The sequence below is a fragment of the Phyllosticta citribraziliensis genome (assembly GCF_038025025.1).
Source record: "Phyllosticta citribraziliensis strain CPC 17464 chromosome Unknown J3D65scaffold_14, whole genome shotgun sequence".
Taxonomy (NCBI): domain Eukaryota; kingdom Fungi; phylum Ascomycota; class Dothideomycetes; order Botryosphaeriales; family Phyllostictaceae; genus Phyllosticta; species Phyllosticta citribraziliensis.
The window spans coordinates 705,720-726,459 of NW_027117351.1; the positions used below are offsets into that span (position 1 = coordinate 705,720).

A 20,740-nucleotide genomic window follows, 5' to 3' on the forward strand; every position below is an offset into this window, starting at 1 on the left:
AATAACTCTGATCTCACGGCTGCTTGTGTCGTTTTGTTTACCTTGAGCTAGGGCATCTTGTCAAAGCACATCTTGACACCACAACTGCACACCCTCTATCACAGAATTTCGCGCTCCCAGCACCTGGTAAGAAATCTGCCCGCCCGAGCAATCCTCATTGACTGACAAGTACCACTTCTTCCTCAGGTCTTCTTGCGAGGAATCCGCCAACATGCCGGTGGTCAGCTGCTACAGTCCTCAAAAGCGTCATCCGACGTCGCCCAAGAAGTCGTCAATTGGCAGCGGCCGGTCTGGCGATTCCCCCAAGTTGTTCCAGACTCTTGACGAGACCCAGCGGTCGCAATCGTACCGGTCCCGCTACGGCGACGACTCCTATCGCGACCAATACGACCGTGAGAGAGGCCTCCGCAGCAAATCTCAGCCTCCTCCGCTCGGCAACCGGAATTACACAGGACGCGAATCCGACGAGGCTACATCCGCTACAAATGCCGTCTCTGACACACCGCGCACAACCATCACGACGTTCATGGCTCAGATGGATGAGCAGGCTCAAGTAAAGAGGCCCCGGCGCTCCAGTTTTGGCCCGGGAAACCTGAAGCTTGTTCCGGAGGAAGACGAGGAGGCTATCCCGACGGATCGTGCGTTCATCGAGTCGCGCAGGGAGAAGAAGCTCTTGGAAATGATGGCAAGCTCGAATACGACACCGCCCCGTTCTCGCCAGCCCAGCGTGGAGTACGATGATGGCACTCCTCCCTATGCGGCTCGCGTCCATTACAAGAAGCGCAGTCCCAAGAGGGGACTTCGAGTTGCCATGCCAAGCCACATCAGAATGCGGTCCAAGAAGTTCAACTTGCGCTTCAGGTCGCAGTCCTCATCTGAAGCTGATCCGCCTGGAGACAAGGCCTCTGATGACCGACGATCCAAGACTTTCAATGCGCTGCCGGGCACCGATGGCGATATGCCGGCCATTCCACAGGCGCCCTCCTCGAGCGCAACTCAGCAGAGCAGATTCTCTGACCAAAGCAAGAATAGCAAGGCCAGCCTTCCCCAGCACAATCCTGGCCCATCGACCGTCAGCCTTGACAGCTCAAGCACTCCTCCGCCCCCGCCTGCCAAAGACACTCCCCCTCATCTCAAGAAGTTGAACCTTGAACTCGCTGCTAGAAGGATGCCAGCCTTTGGGAGCGTTGGAGAGCATGGCATGTCTGAGACGGAGACGGATTGTTTCAATGCTGACAAGAAAGCCCCGACTGAGCACGAGGCGACCGAGGAAATCAAGATGCGGTCTGGCCCTGCAGGGCTTGTCCAAGTAGTAGGTCGGGCTCCCAGCCTTTACTCGATGCGCGGCAGCATTGGAGGACACCAGGACTTGTTGCCTTGCGAGACCAAGTCCACGCCCGAAGGCCTTCGCCTGAAGCAGACTCTGCGTGTCACAACGTCAAATGGAGAAGTCTTTGACTACTCTCCTTCGGTGTACTCTGTGCAGTCTCAGACTCCTGGAACTTGCGAGGTATGTTTGTGGTTTCTTTGTCCTGTGTGGTTAGCCGCGTTGCGTTGGTGACTGCTGCACGCACTGCGACTGCCCCAACATCAGACCCTGTGACGTCAGCTACCTGATGTCTCGGCGGCTGCCCGGGCCGTGGTGGGTGTGAGGTGCGCGGACGGGCAGTCCTCGCGGCTACATGTGACCCTCATCATTGCTTCCATTGATGTGATTCCCGTCCAATTCACCAGTCTTCACCCAACATTCAACCGTCTTACCGACCACATTGCTTACATTTACCGTCTTTCAGTCTGATAAATTCATTCGCTTCCCAAAGCACACCTCCAAGCTTGCGCCCATAGAGGAGCCTTCGGATCGCGACCATCACCATCAAAGCACTCCAGTCAAGGGCAAGCTCACGCGTAAGCATCCATTCACCCTCCAAGGTCGGTCGCAGTCTCTCCCAAACAAGTCTTCGCCTGAGCCAGCACGGGAGCAAGAGGGTGAAGAAGAGCCTTTGGACAGGGCTGCGGGTCTGAATCTTGATTCGGCTTGCTGGCCGCATCGAACGTCTTCGCTCAAAGGGCAGGAGCTCCCTTTGCCACACCTTACCTCTCCATGTCTTTTGCCATCACCCTCCAGCTATGGCCATTCTGAACATCCTCTGACCTCTTCTTATCCGCAAACAGGAACCCGCATGGCGCCCCACATCATGGAGAGTTCACACCAAGAATCTTCTTCCCACGTCGGCAACCGCGATCAGAGCAACCAGAATCATACCACTCCTGTCAGAGAGATGCCTGAGCCTACCAGCAACGTCAAGACGCCCAGTCACGTCACCGGCAACGCGCAACCAAACCAGCCGACTGCGCCTTCCTTTGGCCTCACGCCTTTCCTCTCTCAGTTTCAGCGCGACCCGAGCGAGTCTCCGATGAGCTTCCAAGTCCCAAGCGCCGTGCCTTCTCCACTCAATAGCCGTACCGCGTCTCAGACCATGGCTATTCCGAAGGACCCCTTGTGCGAGATCATCACCGGTTTCCATGTTCTTCACTTTCACATTGACCAAGCCAACGACGCGGCCCAGACGACGACTAGGCAATCCCAGGATGAGGTCTTCGCCTATGTGGCCTCCCAGGTTGATGATATCAAGAACGTCATGAATGAACAGTATACAGACCTTCGAAGCAACATGGACGCGGTTGAGCACAATGTGGGCCGTTCGGGAGCCGAGTTGGAGAAAGTCAAGAAGGCGATCGAGACATTCAACGTCAACCTGGATGAGCAAGTCATGAAGCCGATGAAGGCACTGGCGGACAAGAACGATCACGTATGCAGCGTACTTGGCAGGCTCGATGAGATGATGCAGCGGTTTGAGAAAAAGTTGGACGACGTGGTCAAGATGTGCTCTGCATCTCAAGACGACAACGTCCCAGGCCCTAGTCCACCTGCCCAGATTCGTCGGCCTTACCATGGACCACCGCCTGGAATCCCTCTCTGGAATGGCTATGACAATGCTCGCCAGATGGTAATGGGCAACCAAGGTGGTGGCCAGATGCCGTACACTCAAGTCGGTCAGAGTTACTACAACGGAGGCGAGTCTGCCCAGCACCCCAACTACCAGGGTGGTTACAACAATGCAAGCCATGGCCACGGCTACGGCTGCGGCTACGGCCACAGCCGCAGCAACAGCAACGGCAATGGAAACAGGAGCGGAAACGGCCCCGGCGCCGGCAATCGGTAGGCCTTCCTTGACCTTTCGCTCTATCGTTGACTTGTATGACTGACGAGAGTGTTGCAGCCGCCAGTAGGAATGGAACAATCTTGATGAGTTGATACGGGAAGGTGCTCGCAGCCCTGAAGATGCCCAGCGAGTACTTTTGTCCGCACTCGATGGGCGTTTTTCATGAAGAGCCGGATTAAAGAGCTTGCCGGTAGAGTCAATTTCGAGTTCTGCACATCGTTTTCGTGCTGCCTCTCGAATCTGCATCTACGTGGCACTTGCAGGTGCTCTTGCATCGGCTCTCTTTTGTGCTGGTCTTCGTCTTTTGTCCTCTAACCCCCCTTTGTTTTTTGAGTTGAGTTTCAAAGTTCTGACGATTCGCAAGCCTGTGGGCCTTGACGCGAGTCTTCGGTTACAGCTCAATTTCCTCTGGTTGCATGGGCAAGGTGAAGGAGCATTGGTCGCCTCCATTCGCCATCATGGATGAAGCCAGGGAGATGTCGACAGTTGCGCCTAGGGGTTGGGAGTTGGAACTCGGATGATCCTGGATACTCGACTGCCCTCATCCCTCGGCTTTAGTGCTTTTTTCCCTTTTTTCTGTCCTCCGGGAGACGCATGCCGTAATTAGCTACCTGGCTGCTTTTGCTTCGCTTGTACCAGATACCCCCACGCTGCAGGTAGATGATAGACAGAAACAAGTTTTGAAAAACGAAGAGGCAGAGCACGTGGTGGAGATTGCGACAAATGCAAAACGGACAAAGATTTGGCAAGGCACACGGCGCATCGGTCGCATCTGTCGCCGTGCGAAGAGCGTGGCAGCGGACCGTGGGACAGGGAAGCTTTGCAGGAGCCAACCACGAGAGCATCCGGAGCAGTCGGAAGAGCCAGGGTGTTCCGGCGCCATGGGTTGTACTGTACTGAATGCACCTAAACAGTAAAGGAAAGGGAGGAATGGGTGGAGTTGACGTCTGTCTTACGGCCGGCTCCCCACCAGACGGACAAGAGACACAGACAGCTCAGCACAGCATCAACTAACGGCGGTAGCGCGAGTGATAGAGCGAGCAGCGCAATCAAGTTCCATGGCGCACGCACGGCCCTCGGGCGGCTGCGGTGCAATCGTGAGTGGCTTGAGGCCTCAACCATCGCATCGCATCACTCTTCCGCCTCTCTTCTTGACTGTGACGACCTTATCCCACCCCATTCCCTCATGAGCGAACCCACGATCCCACAAACAAAGCCCCCGGGCCCCTTGTCCGCCGCCCTGGCCCTGGCCCTGGCCCGCGACGACCACAACGACAACGACCACGACCACCAACACGAACCTGAACTCTCTCCGCCTCGGCTTCCGCCTCCGCCTCACCACGACCCAACTTCAGCCGCCCACCCTGCTGAACCTGCAAACGCAAACAGAGCCGCAACCACCGCCCTCTTGAACCCTGCCGGCAAGCCGCATTCCCGCTCGCCCTCGGCCGCCCGCCTGTCGCTCCAGACCGACTTCACCTCCATCCTCCCTTCGAATGCTACGCCCTCCATCGTCAATACCCTCGCTGCCGACGTCCCACAACCTCACAGCTCCGCCGCCATGGACATACAACATCACCAGCACCACCAGCCAAAGGGCCTCAGTTCCGCCCTTTCTGCCGCCAGTCTAGGCAGCTCGCTCTCTCCAAGCTCCGCCATTTCCTCGCCCGCCTTGGGTGCTCTCACCGACATCACGCCTCTGCCCTCGCCGCTCGTCGGCGGCGACTCGCCGGGCCCGTGGCGCCGTGCCACCGTTTCGCGACCAGAATCCCGCGGCTCGTCGGGTGCTACCCGAGAAGATTGCCTGTCAATGCTGTCGACGGGCACCTTGTCGCCCTCGCGCACGCCCTCGCGGAAAAGCAAAGGATACTCGGGGCTCATGACCGCCGCTGTCGAGGCGCACAGCGCCAACATGCAGGCCGTTGAGAAAAATAGATCAACCCACGCGCGCCATCGTAGTCTGAGCGAGTACCACCCCGATCCGCTGCACAACGCGCGGCCACGCCATGTCACCATATCAAATCCCAACAGCACGGCAAAGGAGCCGGTCGCCGAGGATGCCGTACCTCAGTCGCAACTGCACCGCGAAGAGTACCTGGCAGCGCAGCGCGGACTGGCAGCTGCGCCTTCTGTTGCCTCTTCGAACGCGAGGACGCTCCCTACACCTCCCCCCAGCAATCGCAGTTCTACCGAGAGCGAAGAGGAAGATTTGAAAGACCAAGACATGGATATCGGATACTTGTCTATCAAGCATGATAACGGCAAGAGGAAGCTCTACCGTCCGCTACGCGAACTCGGACAAGGCGCCTTTAGCAAAGTCATATTGGCCACCCGAGAAAAGATCACGTCCAAGGAACCGCCACCCGAATCGCAGCTCAACCCGAAGAAGCTGGTCGCCATCAAAATCGTCGAGCATGGACCAGCCGGAGGTGCCGATGAGGCAAGAGTCGAGATGACCCTTAAGCGGGAGGTAGAGGTTCTGAGATCGATTTCGCATCCTTCCTTGATCCATCTCAAGGCATTCGACTTCGACGACCAGCAAGCCTTGTTGGTACTAAACTACTGTCCCGGCGGCGATCTATACGAACTGGCCGACAAGAACCGAGAACGCATCACACCCGCCCTGGTCCAGCGCTTTTTCGCCGAGCTTGTTGGTGCCGTACGACACTTGCACAGCCAAGGCATCGTCCACCGCGATATCAAACTCGAGAGTAAGTTGCCCCTGCTTTCATGTGCCAACGCAATCACTGCTTGGCTGAGACGCTGAACACGGCAATCTAGACGTCCTCCTAAACGTCCCCGTCGACTCGCTGTCCTCGATCCAAAGCCCCCAAACCCATCCCACTGCCCTCCTGACCTTGACCGATCTTGGGCTCTGTCGTAGAATCGACTTGGCCAATCCGACGCTCACCACACGCTGTGGCTCAGAGGACTATGCAGCGCCAGAGATTCTGCTTGGTCAGCCATATGATGGCCGCGCTACTGACGCCTGGGCTCTCGGCGTGCTGCTGTATGCGCTCATGGAAGGCCGTCTCCCATTCGATCCTCCGCCAGGAAAGGGCCGTGGACGGAGTAGGACTGTCCACCGCATCGCCCGCTGCGACTGGCTGTGGTGCGCATTCGGCAACGATGATGGCGAGTGGGACCCTGAAAAGCCCGAAACAGCCCCCTGGACAGGAGCTCGCGAGGTAGTCGAAGGCTTGCTCAAAAAGGTTAGCCGCGGCCGCAAGACCCTCGACGAGGTGGTCGAAATGGAATGGGTCAGCAACGGCCTGCAAATCGCGGGCGGGGTGCTCAGGCGGCTGGACGAGGACAGCGATTCGGAACGGAGTGGGAGTACCGATTCAACCATGCTGGACGCCGCTGCTGCCAACGAAGCCGGTGGCGCAGCCGGTGAAACGGCGTCAGATGCGGCCAGATAGCCGCTAGTGAGGCGCTCCTGGGCCAGGTTTCGCGTGTCCTGTCGTCGTCTAATGGTGAGGATGTCTGCGCGACTTTCTGCCATGTTTGGTCCATGAGGCTTTTTTCGTCTTGTGTTGTTGTTGTTGTCCTTTCTTCTGGCGCTCGTTTCACGCTGTCGGTCCCTTTGGCTTGCTGTCATTTTGCTGCTGCTGCTTCTTCTTTCTTTCTCGGGCGTTCAGAAGAGAGACATATTCTCTTGATTGCCACAGACGTCACCGTCTTGTTTGGCCTTGGGTTCCTCAGCCACTCCCACCACCACCATACCTCTTTACAACACTAACTTTTTGGCCGCTTCTTCTCCCCAGCTCCAACTTCTTTCTCTCCCGGTTCAACACTACTACAAGTACTATTATACTCTCTTCATCCCCTTTTATCAAGATACCACGGGGCCATCTTCTTTCTCTCCCCCCTTTCTCTCTCTCTGTGCGCACGCAACGGGAACTTCGAAAGAGAAAAAAAGGCGCACGCCATGTTGTTCTTCTAACCCTTCCTCTCTGCTTCTGCTTGTCCTTCTCTTGTAATGCTTCTCTCTTGCACCAAAAGAGTCGTTTCGTCTCGATCGTTCTTGTTGGCGCCCTTTGTCTACTACGTACGGCTCGTTCGATTCTTTTCTGTTCTTTCGCTCCATACGTCGTTGGGTCGCTTGGGCGCGCTTGGTCTGGGTGTTTGGCTTCTTTTTCTTCTTGCTCTTCCTTCTTTCGCTGCCGCGGTGCCCCCCGTTGTCACTTGACTCTGCCGTCTTCTGTCTGCTGTCTGTCGCTTGGTGCTTGTGGCTGTAGCAACAATCGTTTTCTCCCTCGCTCACTCTTTTGCTCCGTCGTTCTCTCTATCCAGTCTGCCAGTCAGTCAGTCAGTCAGTCAGTTAGTCAGTTAGTCAGCCAGTCAGCGGTGGTACGCGAGCAAAGCTTCTTTGCAACGGAATTACATGACCCGGCCTGGCCTGGCCTGCCTGAGGCGCTCTGCTGCTGCTGCTGCTTGTCTGCCCTTGTCTGATCTTGTTCTGCTGCTGTCTTGTTGGCTTGCCCCTTGCACTCCACTCTGCTTGGCCAACAACTTGACGCGGCACCCACCCGCTCACTCCGTCTCTGTACACCCCACCACACTTTTTCCCTCCCTGCGCAGCCCCGCGCCTGGTCAGTCCTTCCTTTAGACTCCAGTCCCCGTCGGTCAATCATCGACATCTTCGTCGAGGGCAGGTAGGGGATAAGTAAGCTAGAGTGAGCTGGGGCAGGGCAGCCCAGGGCAGCGCAGGGCAGCGCGTTGTGGCTCTATTTGACAGATGGCAGATGGCGGATGGGGCACTGTGACATGTACTTGTATTCCATGTCTATCGTGCGTCATGCGTCGTACAATTAAATCCTACACTGAGATGTTGAGGCAAATATATACACACACATATGCGAACGTGCATGTGTGCAGTAACGGCATAGGATGGTGCTGAGATGAAGTGAGAGAGGAAGGAAGAAGGAAGGAGGGAGGAGGGAGGAGAGTGAGAGGATAGAAGGAGGGGGGGTAGAGTAGCTGGAGTGATGTCTGGATATGTGGCGTGTAGGGTTGGAAGCGTGTTCTGCGGATGATGGGGGGTTTCGTAACCTCCACACGTCTATATATCTGCGAATGTGCCGACTCCCTTCTTACCAAATAACCGAACGAACAAACGAACGCAACATGGCAGCCAACGGGCAAGAGATTATTCATTTGATCAATCGCTTTATACTTCTATCGATTTTTCTTTAGCTTCCCATCCCAAAAGCCTCCCTGGTCCACCACGCCGAGCAATGCATGCATACATCTTCATCCATGCCTGCCTTCACTTACTCCTCACTCATGCGTCGTCCAATTTAATCCTCGTCCCAGTTCTTGTTGGGGCCCGGCGGCTTGGGCCCGCCAGCCTGGCGCGCGACGATGATCTGGTCGACGGCGAGGACGGTGCGCGCGGCCTCGGTGGCCAGCTTGACGGCCCAGCTCTTGGCGACGAGCAGGTCGAGGATGCCGGCCTGCACGGCGTCGAGCACGCCGCTCTTGTCGTCGTTGTCGATGTCGACGCCCGCGGCCCATGACGCGGGCGATGATGCCTCCTCGGCGGACTTGCCGGCCGTCGCGTGTGCCGTGTACAGGCGCGACAGCACCTCGGTGGCGTCGAGGCCGGCCGACTCGGCGAGCGTGCGCGGCACCACTTCAAACGCCTCGCCGTACTTCTTGATGGCGTACTGGCTGAGGCCGGGCGTCTTCTCGGCAATGGCGTTGAGGCGGTCGATGAGGGCCACCTCGGTGGCGCCGGCGCCGGGCACCAGGCGCGGGTCGCGCGTAATGGCCTTGACGACGTTGACGCCGTCGTCGACTGCGCGCTCCACGTCGTCGAGGTGGTTTTGCGTCGCACCGCGCAGCACCAGCGTCGCCGTGCGCGTCTGCTCGTTCTCCTGCCGGAACACGGTCACACGGTCGCCGCCGATTTCGAGCGTCTCGACCACGTCGACGGTGCCCATTTCGTCGGGCATGGGGGCGCCCAGGCGCGCCAAAGGAGTTGCGCCAACGACGCGGCAGAGGCGGCGGAGCTCGAATTTCGAGAGGACCTTGATGACGAGGATGCCGAAGCGGTTGAGGTAGTGGAGGGCCAGCTCGCCGACGGTGGAGCCGGCGACAATGACGCGCAGACCCGAGTCGTACAGCTCCTTGACAACCGTCTCGACCTGCTGCTCTTCGCCCTTGCTAAAGTCGAGCATCTCCTTGGCGTTATGGAGGAGCACCGTGCCCTTGGTTTCCGTCTGGCTAATGTCGATGGGGCACGAGAAGACGCCGACCTTGGCCTTGGAGGCCTTCTTGACGCTGCCGTTGGGCTCACGGCCAAAGACCATGCCCTTGACTACCTTGCTCTGATCCAAGCTGCCGCCCATGATCTTGACCACGCGAATGTTGTCGACGTTGAAGTTGACCGGGTTCTTGGGAAGGACGGCCAAGACGGCCTCTGCAACCATGTCTGCCAAAATATCCTCGGTGCCGTTTTGCTTTGCCGCAATGACCGTCCGGATCGCTTTGCTGAGCTGTGCCTGGTCTCTCATGTCCTCCACCTTGTCAACCACGAGTTCTGTGTTCCAAATCAGCCAAACCACCTCCTTTCTCGACCATGGCCGTCAGTGTTGATGAACCTACGCTCCAATAGCCTCAAAGCCTCAATCTGTGCCTTTTCGTATCCCAACACAATGTCGCTCGTCTTGAGGCCCATCCGTATCAGCTCCTCGGCCTTCTTGAGCAGCTCGCCAGCCAGCACAATGACCAGGTTGGTCGCATCGCCCATCTCGGCCTCTTGTTGTTGCGACGCCATGACGAGCAGCTTGGCGGCAGGGTGAACGACTTCGAGCTCGCGCAGGATGGTGGCTGCATCCGACGTCAAGATCATCTTCTGGAGGTGGTTGACGACAATCTTGTTGCGGCCATAGGGACCCAGTGACGTTTGCACCGTCGACGTGATGGCGCGGCATGCATCGATGTTGCGGATGACGGCGCCATCTTCAGCGTCGTAGCTGATGGACTGTCAGTAATGGCAAAGGGGTCAAGGGCGCTGCTGGGGTGGGAGTAGGAGCTCGGAGGTCGCTGCGGCGGACGGAGCGGGTGCGTAGAGACTGGAGGAGGCGTACTTCTGGTAGCCCTGCTTGAAGAGCCCAGCGTTGGGGGCGTTGGGTATCGAGAGAGACATGTTGGACGAGTTTGGCCGCTGCAACGTGTGGTTTGGGAGCAGGCGGGGTGTGCGGGCAAAAAGTCGAGCTGGTGGTCGTCAGGGCGTCGCGTTTGGGTTTTGGCAACTCCCGCCCCGTCGCGTCGGTCTGCAAGGCTTGGCGCCACCGCACCCCGCAACAGGGGGGCCCCTGACCGCCCTCGAATCGTCAGTCACTATATCACTACATGTGTCTTGTTTGGATTTTGGCATTCATCCATTGTACTTGGGCTAGCCTTGCCTCGAGCTTACTCAATCTTTCCGCCTCCACATCCCCCTCAAAAACAAAAGATCAAGCGCTCGCACTGCTGTCATATCAAGAGAAACCGCCAAAGGAGAGGACAATGAAACCGTCTTGGAGGGAGATTTTGCACTGATCTAATTACGAGAGGCGTCTCAAAATAGGAAAACGGCCGCCTCTCTTTTGCCAGCAAGGTGCCGTCCCATCTGTACAGTGGCGCCTTGCGACTTGGATTTAAAAATTGTTTCCACCATGCCGGGTCCCACATAGAATATCAAGGAAAAGCCTGATGAAGGCGGTCAAACACTAAAGGAAAAGTTGAGCTTGGTAGTGGACAAGAGTAAAGGAAAGGTTTGAAGACAGGTATTGGCCGGGGTCTTGATATCAGGAAATTGAGGAAACCGTTGGAGGTATCGTGGCCGTTACAGAAAAAAACATGAACCATGACTCCTCTAGCACAACGCCATCTCACGAAGCGCTGGCTTGTGTCCTAGTCTCCGGGTCGGTGTTGGCAGAGAGCATCGTGCTGGCGCCAATCGAGCTGGTCCGTTTGTGGCGTCTTGAAGAATGGTGGTGGTGGTGGGGCTTCTTTGACAGAGATCCAACATCATGTTTGCCTAGGCGTGTCTGTTAGTCATGGCTGCGGCAGGCGTGTCGATGGTGACTTACCATCGCAACAAGCCCGAACATTCTCCAGCCTATCAGCATCCCTCTCTTGGGCCTCAATCACCTGCCTCAAATCCTCGGCGGAGTCTTGAATGACGGAAGCATCGTAAATGGAGCCATTGCCAGCCGCACTGCCTGCATCACGGGTACCGAGCCTGCTGCGGCGACTTGAGAATGAACCCCGAAGAGTTCCAGCTGGTCCAAACATGCCGCTAATGGTGCTCAACCGTCCCGACATGGACGACGGCGAAGGCGTGGCCAAAGTGCCACGTTCAGCCGCAGCACGGCGCTTGGTAATGGTGTCCAGTCTGCTCCGTCGAGGTGACGACGCCTTGGTGGTACGGCTGTTGTAGGACGACAGCGAGACGCGAGAGCGTCCAGTCATGCGAGAAGTGGTGCGACTGCCGTACGCAGGGTTGAATTCGCGCGCATCTTCGGCTGTAATGCTCCTATCATTGACACTTTCCTCGCCGTCGCGCTCTTGGCTGGTGCGCAAGAGCAGATACGAGAGGGCGTTGAACCAAGTCTCGTGCCTCTGGCTCGTAGTGGCGGTGAACTTGACGTAACGGCCAGGCGTGATGACAATCAAGCTTTTGCGGTGGAGGCCTGGCGGGTACGGGTTGTCGTCGTTTTCGACGCGGACGTCCTCGATTTGCACACTCTTGGCCTTGAGCTGGTTCTTGCCAGCAGTCGCTGGGTCTTGATCGCTCCAGTAGAGCGTCCTCGTGTAGGGGTGGACCCAGAAAAAGCGTCTGTGACGTTTCTCGGACATATCCTCGCGTCCAGCCTTGCGAGTGTATTTCCACAAGTACTCGCCAATCATGGTCTGCGTGATGGCTTGGATTATGCGAGGATCCGTGGTCGAGTCAGCTTCACGCCCAATAGGATTGACGGGAATGTTGAAGCGTTGATCGATCTCGGATGCGAAAGACGAGACGGATGTACGGCGAGAATTGGGGGACGAGACTTCGCTGCGGTTGGCCTGCAAACGCGCACGAGGGGTGGTTCCATCCCTGACCGAATGCGGGCTCGCTGGACGAGTTCCCGAAACGCTCCCGCTGGGTGTGCGAGGTGGTAGTTGAGAAGCGTGCGAGCTGTTCTGGTTCTTGTACGCCGAAGCGGGTTTCACAGGCGGCCCCATCACCGACGGTGTCCGCGGAGTCTGCGGAGCCTTTTGAGAAAGGGCGGCAATTACTTCCTTGTGGTCCGAGGGAAGAGGTGGAGCTTCCACGCGCGCGCTGCGCAGACTCGAGGCGCTCGCAGGCTTGCGAGGCGTCTTGGAGTCCTTCTTTGGAGACCCAGGAGTCTTGCCCGTCAACGAAAGGCTTCTCGTGGGGCTAGGCGGTCCAGCGAGCATGATTGACTGATTGTCCTTCATGAGGCCGTCGAGCTCTTCAGCAGAAATGAGGGTTTGAGTGCTCATCTCGACCATGGGTGACCTAGAGGCGACATCGTTCTCCGGGATAGACTGCAACGCCTCTCTTCCCTCTTGGGCGGGCGAGTCGTGACGGAAATCCCTCTTGTCTTCGATCGGTTCAACGTTGGCAACCTGGGCAGTTGTGATGGCCCGTCTTTCCTTGGCCATGATCTCCGAGTAGACCTTTTGGAAGGCCGCTGGATCAAGAACACCCGGCATGTTTGCTGCCTCGGGCTCCGTGTTCTTTGTGAGGATATTGGTGTACGACAAGGTTGGAGTCTTCTCGTCGGTCGAGTCAGTCTGCACTGCGACTGGCTTGGGAGCGGGACGTGTGACTGGCTCAATTGCCTGGCCTGAGACCGCTGAAAACGTTGAAGGAATAAACCTGGGCGCCTCTGGGGAGACGGGAGCCGCTTGAAGGGAAGAGATTGACGAAAGTCGTAGGTCTGCAGGCTGGACTTTGGGTGCTTCAGGAGAAACGGGGTCGGAATGCAGCCCAGAAATGGAAGAAATCTGCAAGTCGGCAGGCTTGTCCGCAACCTTGGGGATTGAGGCGAACTCAGCAGCAATGGGCTCCGAGTGCAGGGACGAGAGCGGAGAGAAATGGAATGCGGGGCCCTTGGGGTTTTCCGCGGCGACTGGCTCAGAGTCGAGGGACAAGATGGAAGAGATATTTGAAACCGGAGCCTCCTTGGGTGCCGGGGTCTCTGGGTCAAGCGGATCTTGGGAGTGGTAGGATACCACGGATGAAAGGTCGTGGTTAGGCGTGACCTTGCGAGCAGTAGAAGGCGCCGTAGGCTCGGAGTGGAGAGAAGAGATCGGAGAAAAGTGGAAGGGAGGGAAGACGATCTGCGGTGCACTGGGAACCTCGGGTTCAACGGGCTCCGAGTGTAACGCGGAAAGAGAAGAGAGCTGAAGCTCAGGTGTTGAGGGAGCTTCCGGTTCGACGGGCTCTGAATGGAGGGCCGAGAGTGATGAAAGCTCAAGCTTGGGGTTTAGAGGAGCTGCCGGCTCGACAGGCTCGGAGTGCAAAGACGAAACCGAAGACAACTGCAGCTTGGCAGGGGCTTGGGTTTGAGGCTCGACAGGTTCGAATTGCAAAGTCGAGACCGAAGAAAGCTCGAGCTTGGGAGCAACAGGAGCTGCGGGGCCAACTGGCTCGGAGTGCAACGCCAGCAGTGATGACAGATCAAGTTTAGGGGGTGCAGGTGCGGCAGGTTCCACAGGCGCCGAAGTGAGCGAAGAGATTGCAGAGACGTCGAGATGTGCAAGTGTTGGTTCGACAGGCTCAACTTGTTGAGCATTCAGTTCAGAGATGCTCAAAGGCTGAGGTGAGACGGCCGGGGTCGTTGTGGCATTCAGCTCCTGGCCCTTTGTTGTCAGCTCGGGCTCCAGAGCAGATGGGGCCAACCCTGGTGTAGAGTCGCCTGTCTGCTCAGGTTTGGCCGATTCCTCCTGATCCCTGCCGAGACCAAAGCCAGCAACACCAGAAATGGCGGCTCCAAGAGCAGCGGTAGTGCTGGAAACACGGCCAGATTCGGGGCTCAGTGGCTCCGTGTTCATGGACGAATCCACCATTGGTGGCCTTGCAAGAGATGCCTTGCGAATCAAAGCCTTGTCGGCTAGAGTCTTGCGAAGCTCCGGAGACTCTTGAGGAGAGATGATTGAGGCGCGACCCGGAGTACCAGGGTCACTACCAGTCTCTGAGGCTGCATCGCTGTCACGCTCGCTGAAGTTGCCGAGCTCAGCGAGGAGACTCTTGCCGCCGTCAGGCTCAGCTTGACTGCCATCACTCATGAAACTAGCTGAAGGCGACTTTGAAACGTGGTTGTTGAGCACCTCTGCAGCGCTACGCACAGAGCGACGACCGCCACGACTAATCTTGAGGCGATAGCGGGGCTGCTCAGTACGCGATGGCGTCTTGACCTCGACTTCGCTGTCGTCAACCTCATCGCCAGAAGTGGATGCAGTGCTGAGGTACGAGTGGCGGCCAGGTCTGTTGTCGCTCATACGAGAGTAGCGACGAGTGCGAATCGTTCCACGGTCAGATTCCTCAGCGTCGCTGTCCTCTTCGGTACTGGAATCACCGATTGTTTCTGCCCCTGTGTGGAAAGCATCCGTCTCAGTCGCCTCGTCGCGCTCATGGGCAGTTTCAAAAGCGTCGGAGCTTTCAGCGACTGTTTGAAGAGCCTCAGTGCTGGGTCTGGTAAACGAGGCGGAGTTGACGCGGCGACTAAAGGGGCTAATGCCGACACCACCAATCGAAGGTTGGGGTCTTCTACTGGGTGTTTCCGGCACGTCATGTTCGTCGTTGTCTTCCCAGTCACCGTCATCAACAATGATCTCATCTCGGGAGCCACGGGCCATTCCCAGCCTGTCGGGACGGGGTGGCTTTTTGAACAAGTCTTGTTTCTCATTGGGCCGGCGTTTCTTGGAATTCGGGAAACCGTTGGCCGCTTCCTTGCGAGCAATATCAAGCTCATCCTTGGTTTCCTGCAATAATCTCCGAAGCTCCATCTTTTCCGTCTTTTCACGATGAATGTTGTTCTTGAGATTTTGAATCATTCGATGCGCGTGCTGCAGCGAGCTCTTCAGGGTCTCGGTCTCAAGGTGGCTGTGACGAGGAGTGAACTTTGTTGGTGAGGGTGGCGGAGAATGCTCAGGTGTGTCTTGGTCAGTGTCCTGATCCTCAGCATCGTGATTCGAGTCCCGTCCCGAGCCCGACTCTTCCAGCCGCCGGTGATAAGCGACTGCTTGAACAAGCTCCTGGTTCTGGGAGATGAGTTCCTCAATCTTGTTTTGGAGCGCAGACCGTTCGGTTTCTCCCGAGGTGACGTTCCGGCGCAGTCCCATGATCTCGGCCTCGTGTTGCTTGTACATTGCTTGATACTCATCGTTGAGCTTCCCGTGGGCCTGCTTGAGCTCTTCAAGCTCTCGCTCAATCGATGCCTTTTCCGCATTGCCAGAAGAGATGTTTTGGTTGAGGCGTTGTTCCTTGGCGATTGCCTGCTTTTGCTGGGTCGTGAGCTCTTGAATTCTCGTCTCCAGATTCCAATTCTCGTCCTTGTATCGCTGTTCGCTCTCGTCCAAAGCCCTGAGCCGTTGCGTCAATCCTTCCACCTCGACTTCCAAGTGCGACCGTTCGGCATTGACGTGCTTCAGCAGCTCGTCCTTTTCCGCCAAAGCAGCTTGCAGCTCCCTGACCTGATTGAGCAGAGAGCTACTGATTTCCGTGGCCAATTTGATGTCATGGATGCGATTCGGCTGCTGGTTCCTTTGTTTTCTCGTCGGGACGCTGAGTTTCGAAGGAGAGGCGTGGGCTTCGCTGGAGAAGACGGAATTCCCCTCGGCGTCAAGGGAGGCATGGTAGCTTGGGACTCTGGTCTTTGGTATGAAGGCCCGCGCAGTGTCCTTGCCAACTTCGTTAAACTCGCGTTCGAGCTCAATAAGCTTTGACCGCAGCTCGGCGCCAACTTCCGCAGAGTCAGATTGCTGCTCGACCTCCTTCAAGCGCTCGCCGAGCTCCTTTCTTTGTTGCACCAGGATGGTTCCCAGCTGAGAAGCCTCTCGCAGTCTCCGCTCCGTCTCGGTCAAGTGTGCTTCGAGGGCGCGTTTGGTGGCCTGGGGCGAGCCGTCCGAGTAGACGGAAAATGTCTGCGTGTCGAAACTGGCATATCTCTTGCGCTGGGATTCTGGATTGTTGGAGGCAGCGGAAGGGCCGAAAGGGTCGGCGTCGCCTTCACCCTCGACACTGACAGCCTTGGAGGGCGAGGCCATTGTTGGCATGGTATTGCCGGGGCGTCGAGAGGGCTCAGGACAAGAAAAGGGCGCGGGCAGTATCTATGGCGGCTTCGTGTGGAGAGTCGGACGGATAGCTGCAGCGGACAGTCGTGGAGCAGGAGTGGACGATGTTTCGTTTCAAGAAATTAGGTGGCGGTTGTAGCGTGCAAGGAAAAACCAAAAGAGCGTCGTTGTCCAGGCGGACTGTGGGGTGGGAACAAGGCGAAAGTAGAGCGCGGTAGCAAGGGCAGTAGTCGATTGAAGGTGCCGTGGGAGGCGGTAGGGAGAGAGGGGCGCCTTGGGCGGAGGTTGACGCCGTGAGTGAGCAGAGGACGACGACGACGACGACGACAACAACAAGGGACGCGGCGGGGAGGGTGGCGTGTCTCACTCGCGCCTCTGTTTGGGGAGAGGATTAGGTGAAGGCGACTCTGCGCATCGCTGGGAAGAGGAGAGATGCGCGCGCGCAGTCGGAGAGGAGGACTGGGCAAGGGTGCAGCCGGGGAGAGTTGAGGACCTGAGCGAGGGTGCCGGGCGATGATGAAGAGGGAGGGGGGCAGGTCCGTGTGTTTGTTATCCACCAGCCAGACCGGGCAAGGCCCCAGCACCTGAACCACCACCCAACGGCGGCGGCTTTTGGCCCATTTGCATCTAGTCAAGGTACCGTACGGTCAATTGAGTCTTGTCTTGACGCTGCACGCTACACACACACGCTACACACGCGCTCTGCTCTGCTCTGTTCTACTCTCTCCCTCGCCCCTCGCCCCTCGCCCCTCGCCCTCGCCCTCGCCCTCGCCCTCGCCTCCGCCCTTCTTCCACTTCCGTCGCACATGGCCACATGCGACGACGCGACGATCCCATTTCCCATCCATCTCTCATTAACCTGTGAATGGACAGACCACCAGTCCTTCTCTCGCTCCCTCCCCGCGGGACCCCTGACGACCAACGGCAACGGGAGCCATCGAGAACCCCTCGAGCCGTCGCGGGAGATCTGCGCATCGCCGCCAGCCCACCTTGCAGCTCGCTGCATTCGACTGCAGCAGCTTGCAAAGCCTATCTGCTGCTCTCTTGTCGTGCGCCCGTCTCCCAGGCCCAACGCGGCCACCACCCGGCGCCGAACGTGAGCCATGGGCCATGACTTCTCAAACAACAACAACCTTGTCAACAACAACAACAACAACAACAACAACAACAACAACAACAACAACAACAACAACAACAACAACAACAACAAAACAACTCAGGGGACCAAAACGACCTGTCGAGTCTCGCGCACGCGGTCGACCTCCTTGCCAAAGTAACGCTGCGACTTGAAGCTACTCGTCACATCAGCCCTTTTCTTTTTGACGTCCTGTGCCACACGAGACACGACGTGGCACGCGGCCGACGCCCCGGCAACGCGACCAGGTTGTAGGATTCTGTACTCACCTCCAGCGAACATTGGCCTTTAGCACGTTAAGGCATCCTTGGAGATACTGCTGCACCTGGGCGTCCACCTTCTCTCCCCAGCTCGGAATCTCGGAATGCGAAATATACCACTGTCGGTAGCAGCCATGCAGCAGCTCATTGGCCTTGTCATAGCTCTGCTGCTGCGAGAGACCTAATCTCCGGCGGAATATTGAGATGAGGTTCTGGCTGTGGCCAACACTCTGTCATGGGTCAGTTGTTGTTCTGTTTCAGACTCCCCTACTCGAGAGTTGACCAGTCACACTCACGTGTTCTCGATGGTATGACAAAATGTCATTCTGCCTGTGTGTCACCGTCTTTGTCAGCCTGCTGAAAAGCTTCCCCTGTCTCCTTTGACGTCGCTGCTTACAGTGTCAACATCTCGGCCACTAGTCGCTCAATATCTCGAATCGCCTTGCACTCAAACACCGCCTGCGGTAGCCTTAGGCCGCACGCATATCTATAGCACTCCGTCAGCCTGATCTTTGGTCGAGCCAATTCCTGGCGTCACTCACTCTTCCAACGACAAAAGGGGGTATAGACCAATGTTCTGCGCTCGGATGTGCAGGTACCGCGTAATATTCTCCATCACCACCATGTCGTCGAATTCTTCGCCATGCAGTTCTGCGACACTCCTGCAAAAGTGTATGTTGGACTTGACATATCTCTCTCGGGCGTCTGCTCGGCTGTTAGTCACTGCACTTTTGCCTTGTTGGAATCCATCGACTCACCGTCGCATGTCGACGTTCCCACCCTCTCCCAGATGGAATGGAAGAGCTGCTGCAGGGGTGTGCTGGCCACCGCCGCAGAATTTTTTGCTTCTCGCTCAAACTCCGGGTTCATTTTTTGGTTGTCCTCGTCGGATGACAGGGCTTCCTCGAGTTCGCCGGACGTTGTTTCGATTGGAGACGTCGACCATGGCCCGAGCGCGGACCGCCGTCTGACAACGGGTGTGCTGCATCCTTGTGGAACAAGAACGGCAACCATACCCGCGACTTCAGCCCTGCCCTTCTCACGGTCTATGCCTAGTTCGCCTTCATCGAACTCTGCCGAGGGTCAGCAACGTCAAGCGGCAGCACAGTAGGTGTCTAAAGAAATCATGTCCCCAAGCTCGTACTGCGATGACGCGTCTTGGGAGCATTCGGTCACCACTGTTGACGAAGCCAGGGAGCTGTCGTCTGCTGCCACAGTTGCAACCAGGAAGCTGTCGTCCACTGCAGCAGCTATACCCGGGGAGTATCATTTCTTTCGACACCGACTTTGGGAGGGTAGGGGCACACTAACGATCGTCAAACTCGAATACCTGGGCGCACTGTTAGCGTCTACCCCTGACAACATCGTCTTTGATTGGTTCGATGCTCACCCAGTAAATCCAGTCACAGACTGTCCGAAGTTCCTCTTTGCCGACGTCAGGACACAGGATGGCACTGAAGTAGCAAAAGTCTGCAGCACAGCGACGCTTGATGTCCTTCTCGCTGAGGCTTTGCCACAGGTTTGCCCTCATCCACTCTTCCGACTCTTTTCTCACTTGCTCGTAATGTGGGTTGACTTTGGGTTCTGGAGCAATGAAACTGACGAGAAGGTCAGGAAGAATGGCCATGTTTGCAGCCTCCTTGGTCGTCTCCTTCTTGATCAGGCGGACGGTTTGCCGTGCGGGCCTCTTGGGCTTTGCAGTCTTGAACGGCCTGCCGGGGAGGGTTGATGAACGACCCAAGGCCGTAAAAGAAATGCTGAGCCCAGGTTCGTCGGTGGCGAGCAACATGGTATATTGCTTTTTTGTTGTTGACGATACGCCGCTTTCGCTTTGACGTTGGTCCCAAGTGGTCTGAGATTGCCACAAGCTTTTGATGGTCTCTTGTCTTCCAAAGAAACAAGGCCCTTGGAATATCTTATATGCAAAAGCCCCAGCGGGATTAACCGCCGGAGTGCCCGCAGGCCCTGCTCTTCGCCGCTACTTTTTTTCAGGCGACTATCTCAAGAATTTCCAAGCAAAGTCACAGAACCACTGTCTCATCCTGCGGTGCATATTCCTGATTCTGGCAGGTGGACTATACTGGGAATGCTTAGAACATGAGTTGGATGGTAGCCTAAAGGCCATGCCCGCATGTGGATTGACACGCCCTGTCTTCCGTGAGGGTGGTGGAGGCTAGATCGCCTTGGCTGTGAACACTATCCTATAAGCGGTCCTCACAAAGGCTTTGAATGTCTTTGTGCAACGGCATCAATACAGATCGATGATCGATTCCATGGTACATCTGACCGACCTTGTCGGCAGTTTGAAGATCTGGGCCCTAGGTGCTCATCGGCTTTATTTTTACATGGCCATGCGCTTCCCTACCGGGCACCGTTAATTCCGAATGAAGGAGCGTAGGACAGGAGGTCCCTGAAGACGCATAAGACCGAGTCCAGGGTGGCTAGAAGGGTCCGATGGCGTCTTGTGAAGGTACAGGCACACTCAGGGCTGAACATTTGGCCTTCTAGCTCAGAATGTGGGCTTCATTGGACCAAAAGCAGACTGGGCATGGCCTCGTGAACAGGCTGGGTACGAATACTGGTGGCACAATGTCTTCATGGGTGATGTCAGCACCGTTGAGGCTTTTGGAAGGAACATCATCAGGCGGACATGAAGGGCTATGCTGAATATTCATGCGGTGTTGTTGGAGTCGACGACGCGTGGAGCCCTAGGGCGAGCCCTAGCATGGCATAGCTTCGGATGACTAAACAGGCGGCGGGTGTTGACGCGCGACGTGGACAGGATGCGGCAAACCGGAGGTCTTGCCCGCCATGAACCG

At 57.0% G+C, this 20,740-nt stretch overlaps 5 protein-coding genes across 5 annotated transcripts; 2 read left to right on the forward strand and 3 right to left on the reverse strand.

Moving 5' to 3' along the window:
- Positions 1–211: 211 nt before the first annotated feature.
- J3D65DRAFT_672145 (uncharacterized protein) lies at positions 212–3,291 on the forward strand (the record flags this gene model as incomplete). The annotated part of the gene is made up of 4 exons (XM_066803453.1): positions 212–1,510; positions 1,794–1,905; positions 2,173–3,220; positions 3,282–3,291. The coding sequence occupies 4 exons, from the start codon at positions 212–214 to the stop codon at positions 3,289–3,291; spliced, it is 2,469 nt and encodes an 822-aa protein (XP_066650616.1).
- Positions 3,292–4,211: 920 nt separating this feature from the next.
- On the forward strand, positions 4,212–6,646 carry J3D65DRAFT_653912 (kinase-like domain-containing protein; the record flags this gene model as incomplete). The annotated part of the gene is made up of 4 exons (XM_066802473.1): positions 4,212–4,321; positions 4,651–5,935; positions 6,006–6,554; positions 6,603–6,646. Exons 1-4 carry the CDS (start codon positions 4,283–4,285, stop codon positions 6,644–6,646), a joined length of 1,917 nt encoding a protein of 638 aa, XP_066650617.1. The 5' UTR covers positions 4,212–4,282.
- Positions 6,647–8,356: 1,710 nt separating this feature from the next.
- J3D65DRAFT_641046 (chaperonin Cpn60/TCP-1 family) lies at positions 8,357–10,534 on the reverse strand. Its single transcript, XM_066801852.1, has 3 exons — positions 10,322–10,534; positions 9,837–10,207; positions 8,357–9,771 (listed from the first exon to the last, which is right to left on the reverse strand). The coding sequence occupies exons 1-3, from the start codon at positions 10,378–10,380 to the stop codon at positions 8,528–8,530; spliced, it is 1,674 nt and encodes a 557-aa protein (XP_066650618.1). The 5' UTR covers positions 10,381–10,534; the 3' UTR covers positions 8,357–8,527.
- Positions 10,535–11,107: 573 nt separating this feature from the next.
- On the reverse strand, positions 11,108–16,499 carry J3D65DRAFT_672148 (uncharacterized protein; the record flags this gene model as incomplete). Its single annotated transcript, XM_066803454.1, has 2 exons — positions 11,108–11,256; positions 11,309–16,499. 2 exons carry the CDS (start codon positions 16,497–16,499, stop codon positions 11,108–11,110), a joined length of 5,340 nt encoding a protein of 1,779 aa, XP_066650619.1.
- A 1,168-nt stretch (positions 16,500–17,667) lies between these two features.
- J3D65DRAFT_641051 (isoprenoid synthase domain-containing protein) lies at positions 17,668–19,884 on the reverse strand. The gene is made up of 8 exons (XM_066801853.1): positions 19,312–19,884; positions 19,233–19,251; positions 18,680–18,994; positions 18,464–18,626; positions 18,319–18,408; positions 18,218–18,251; positions 17,931–18,151; positions 17,668–17,818 (listed from the first exon to the last, which is right to left on the reverse strand). The coding sequence occupies exons 1-8, from the start codon at positions 19,708–19,710 to the stop codon at positions 17,743–17,745; spliced, it is 1,317 nt and encodes a 438-aa protein (XP_066650620.1). The 5' UTR covers positions 19,711–19,884; the 3' UTR covers positions 17,668–17,742.
- Between the last annotated feature and the right edge of the window lie 856 nt (positions 19,885–20,740).

Coding starts and splice junctions, on each gene's coding strand:
- J3D65DRAFT_641046 (XM_066801852.1), bottom strand. CDS start 10,380: ATGTCTCTCTCGATACCCAACGCCCCCAACGCTGGGCTCTTCAAGCAG. Junction 10,208..10,321: donor TTCAAGCAGGGCTACCAGAA/GTACGCCTCCTC, acceptor ACAGTCCATCAG/CTACGACGCTGAAGATGGCG. Junction 9,772..9,836: donor GGCTTTGAGGCTATTGGAGC/GTAGGTTCATCA, acceptor TTTGGAACACAG/AACTCGTGGTTGACAAGGTG.
- J3D65DRAFT_641051 (XM_066801853.1), bottom strand. CDS start 19,710: ATGTTGCTCGCCACCGACGAACCTGGGCTCAGCATTTCTTTTACGGCC. Junction 18,252..18,318: donor GTGGCCGAGATGTTGACACT/GTAAGCAGCGAC, acceptor GGTGACACACAG/GCAGAATGACATTTTGTCAT. Junction 17,819..17,930: donor AAGGCCAATGTTCGCTGGAG/GTGAGTACAGAA, acceptor TGTGACGAGTAG/CTTCAAGTCGCAGCGTTACT.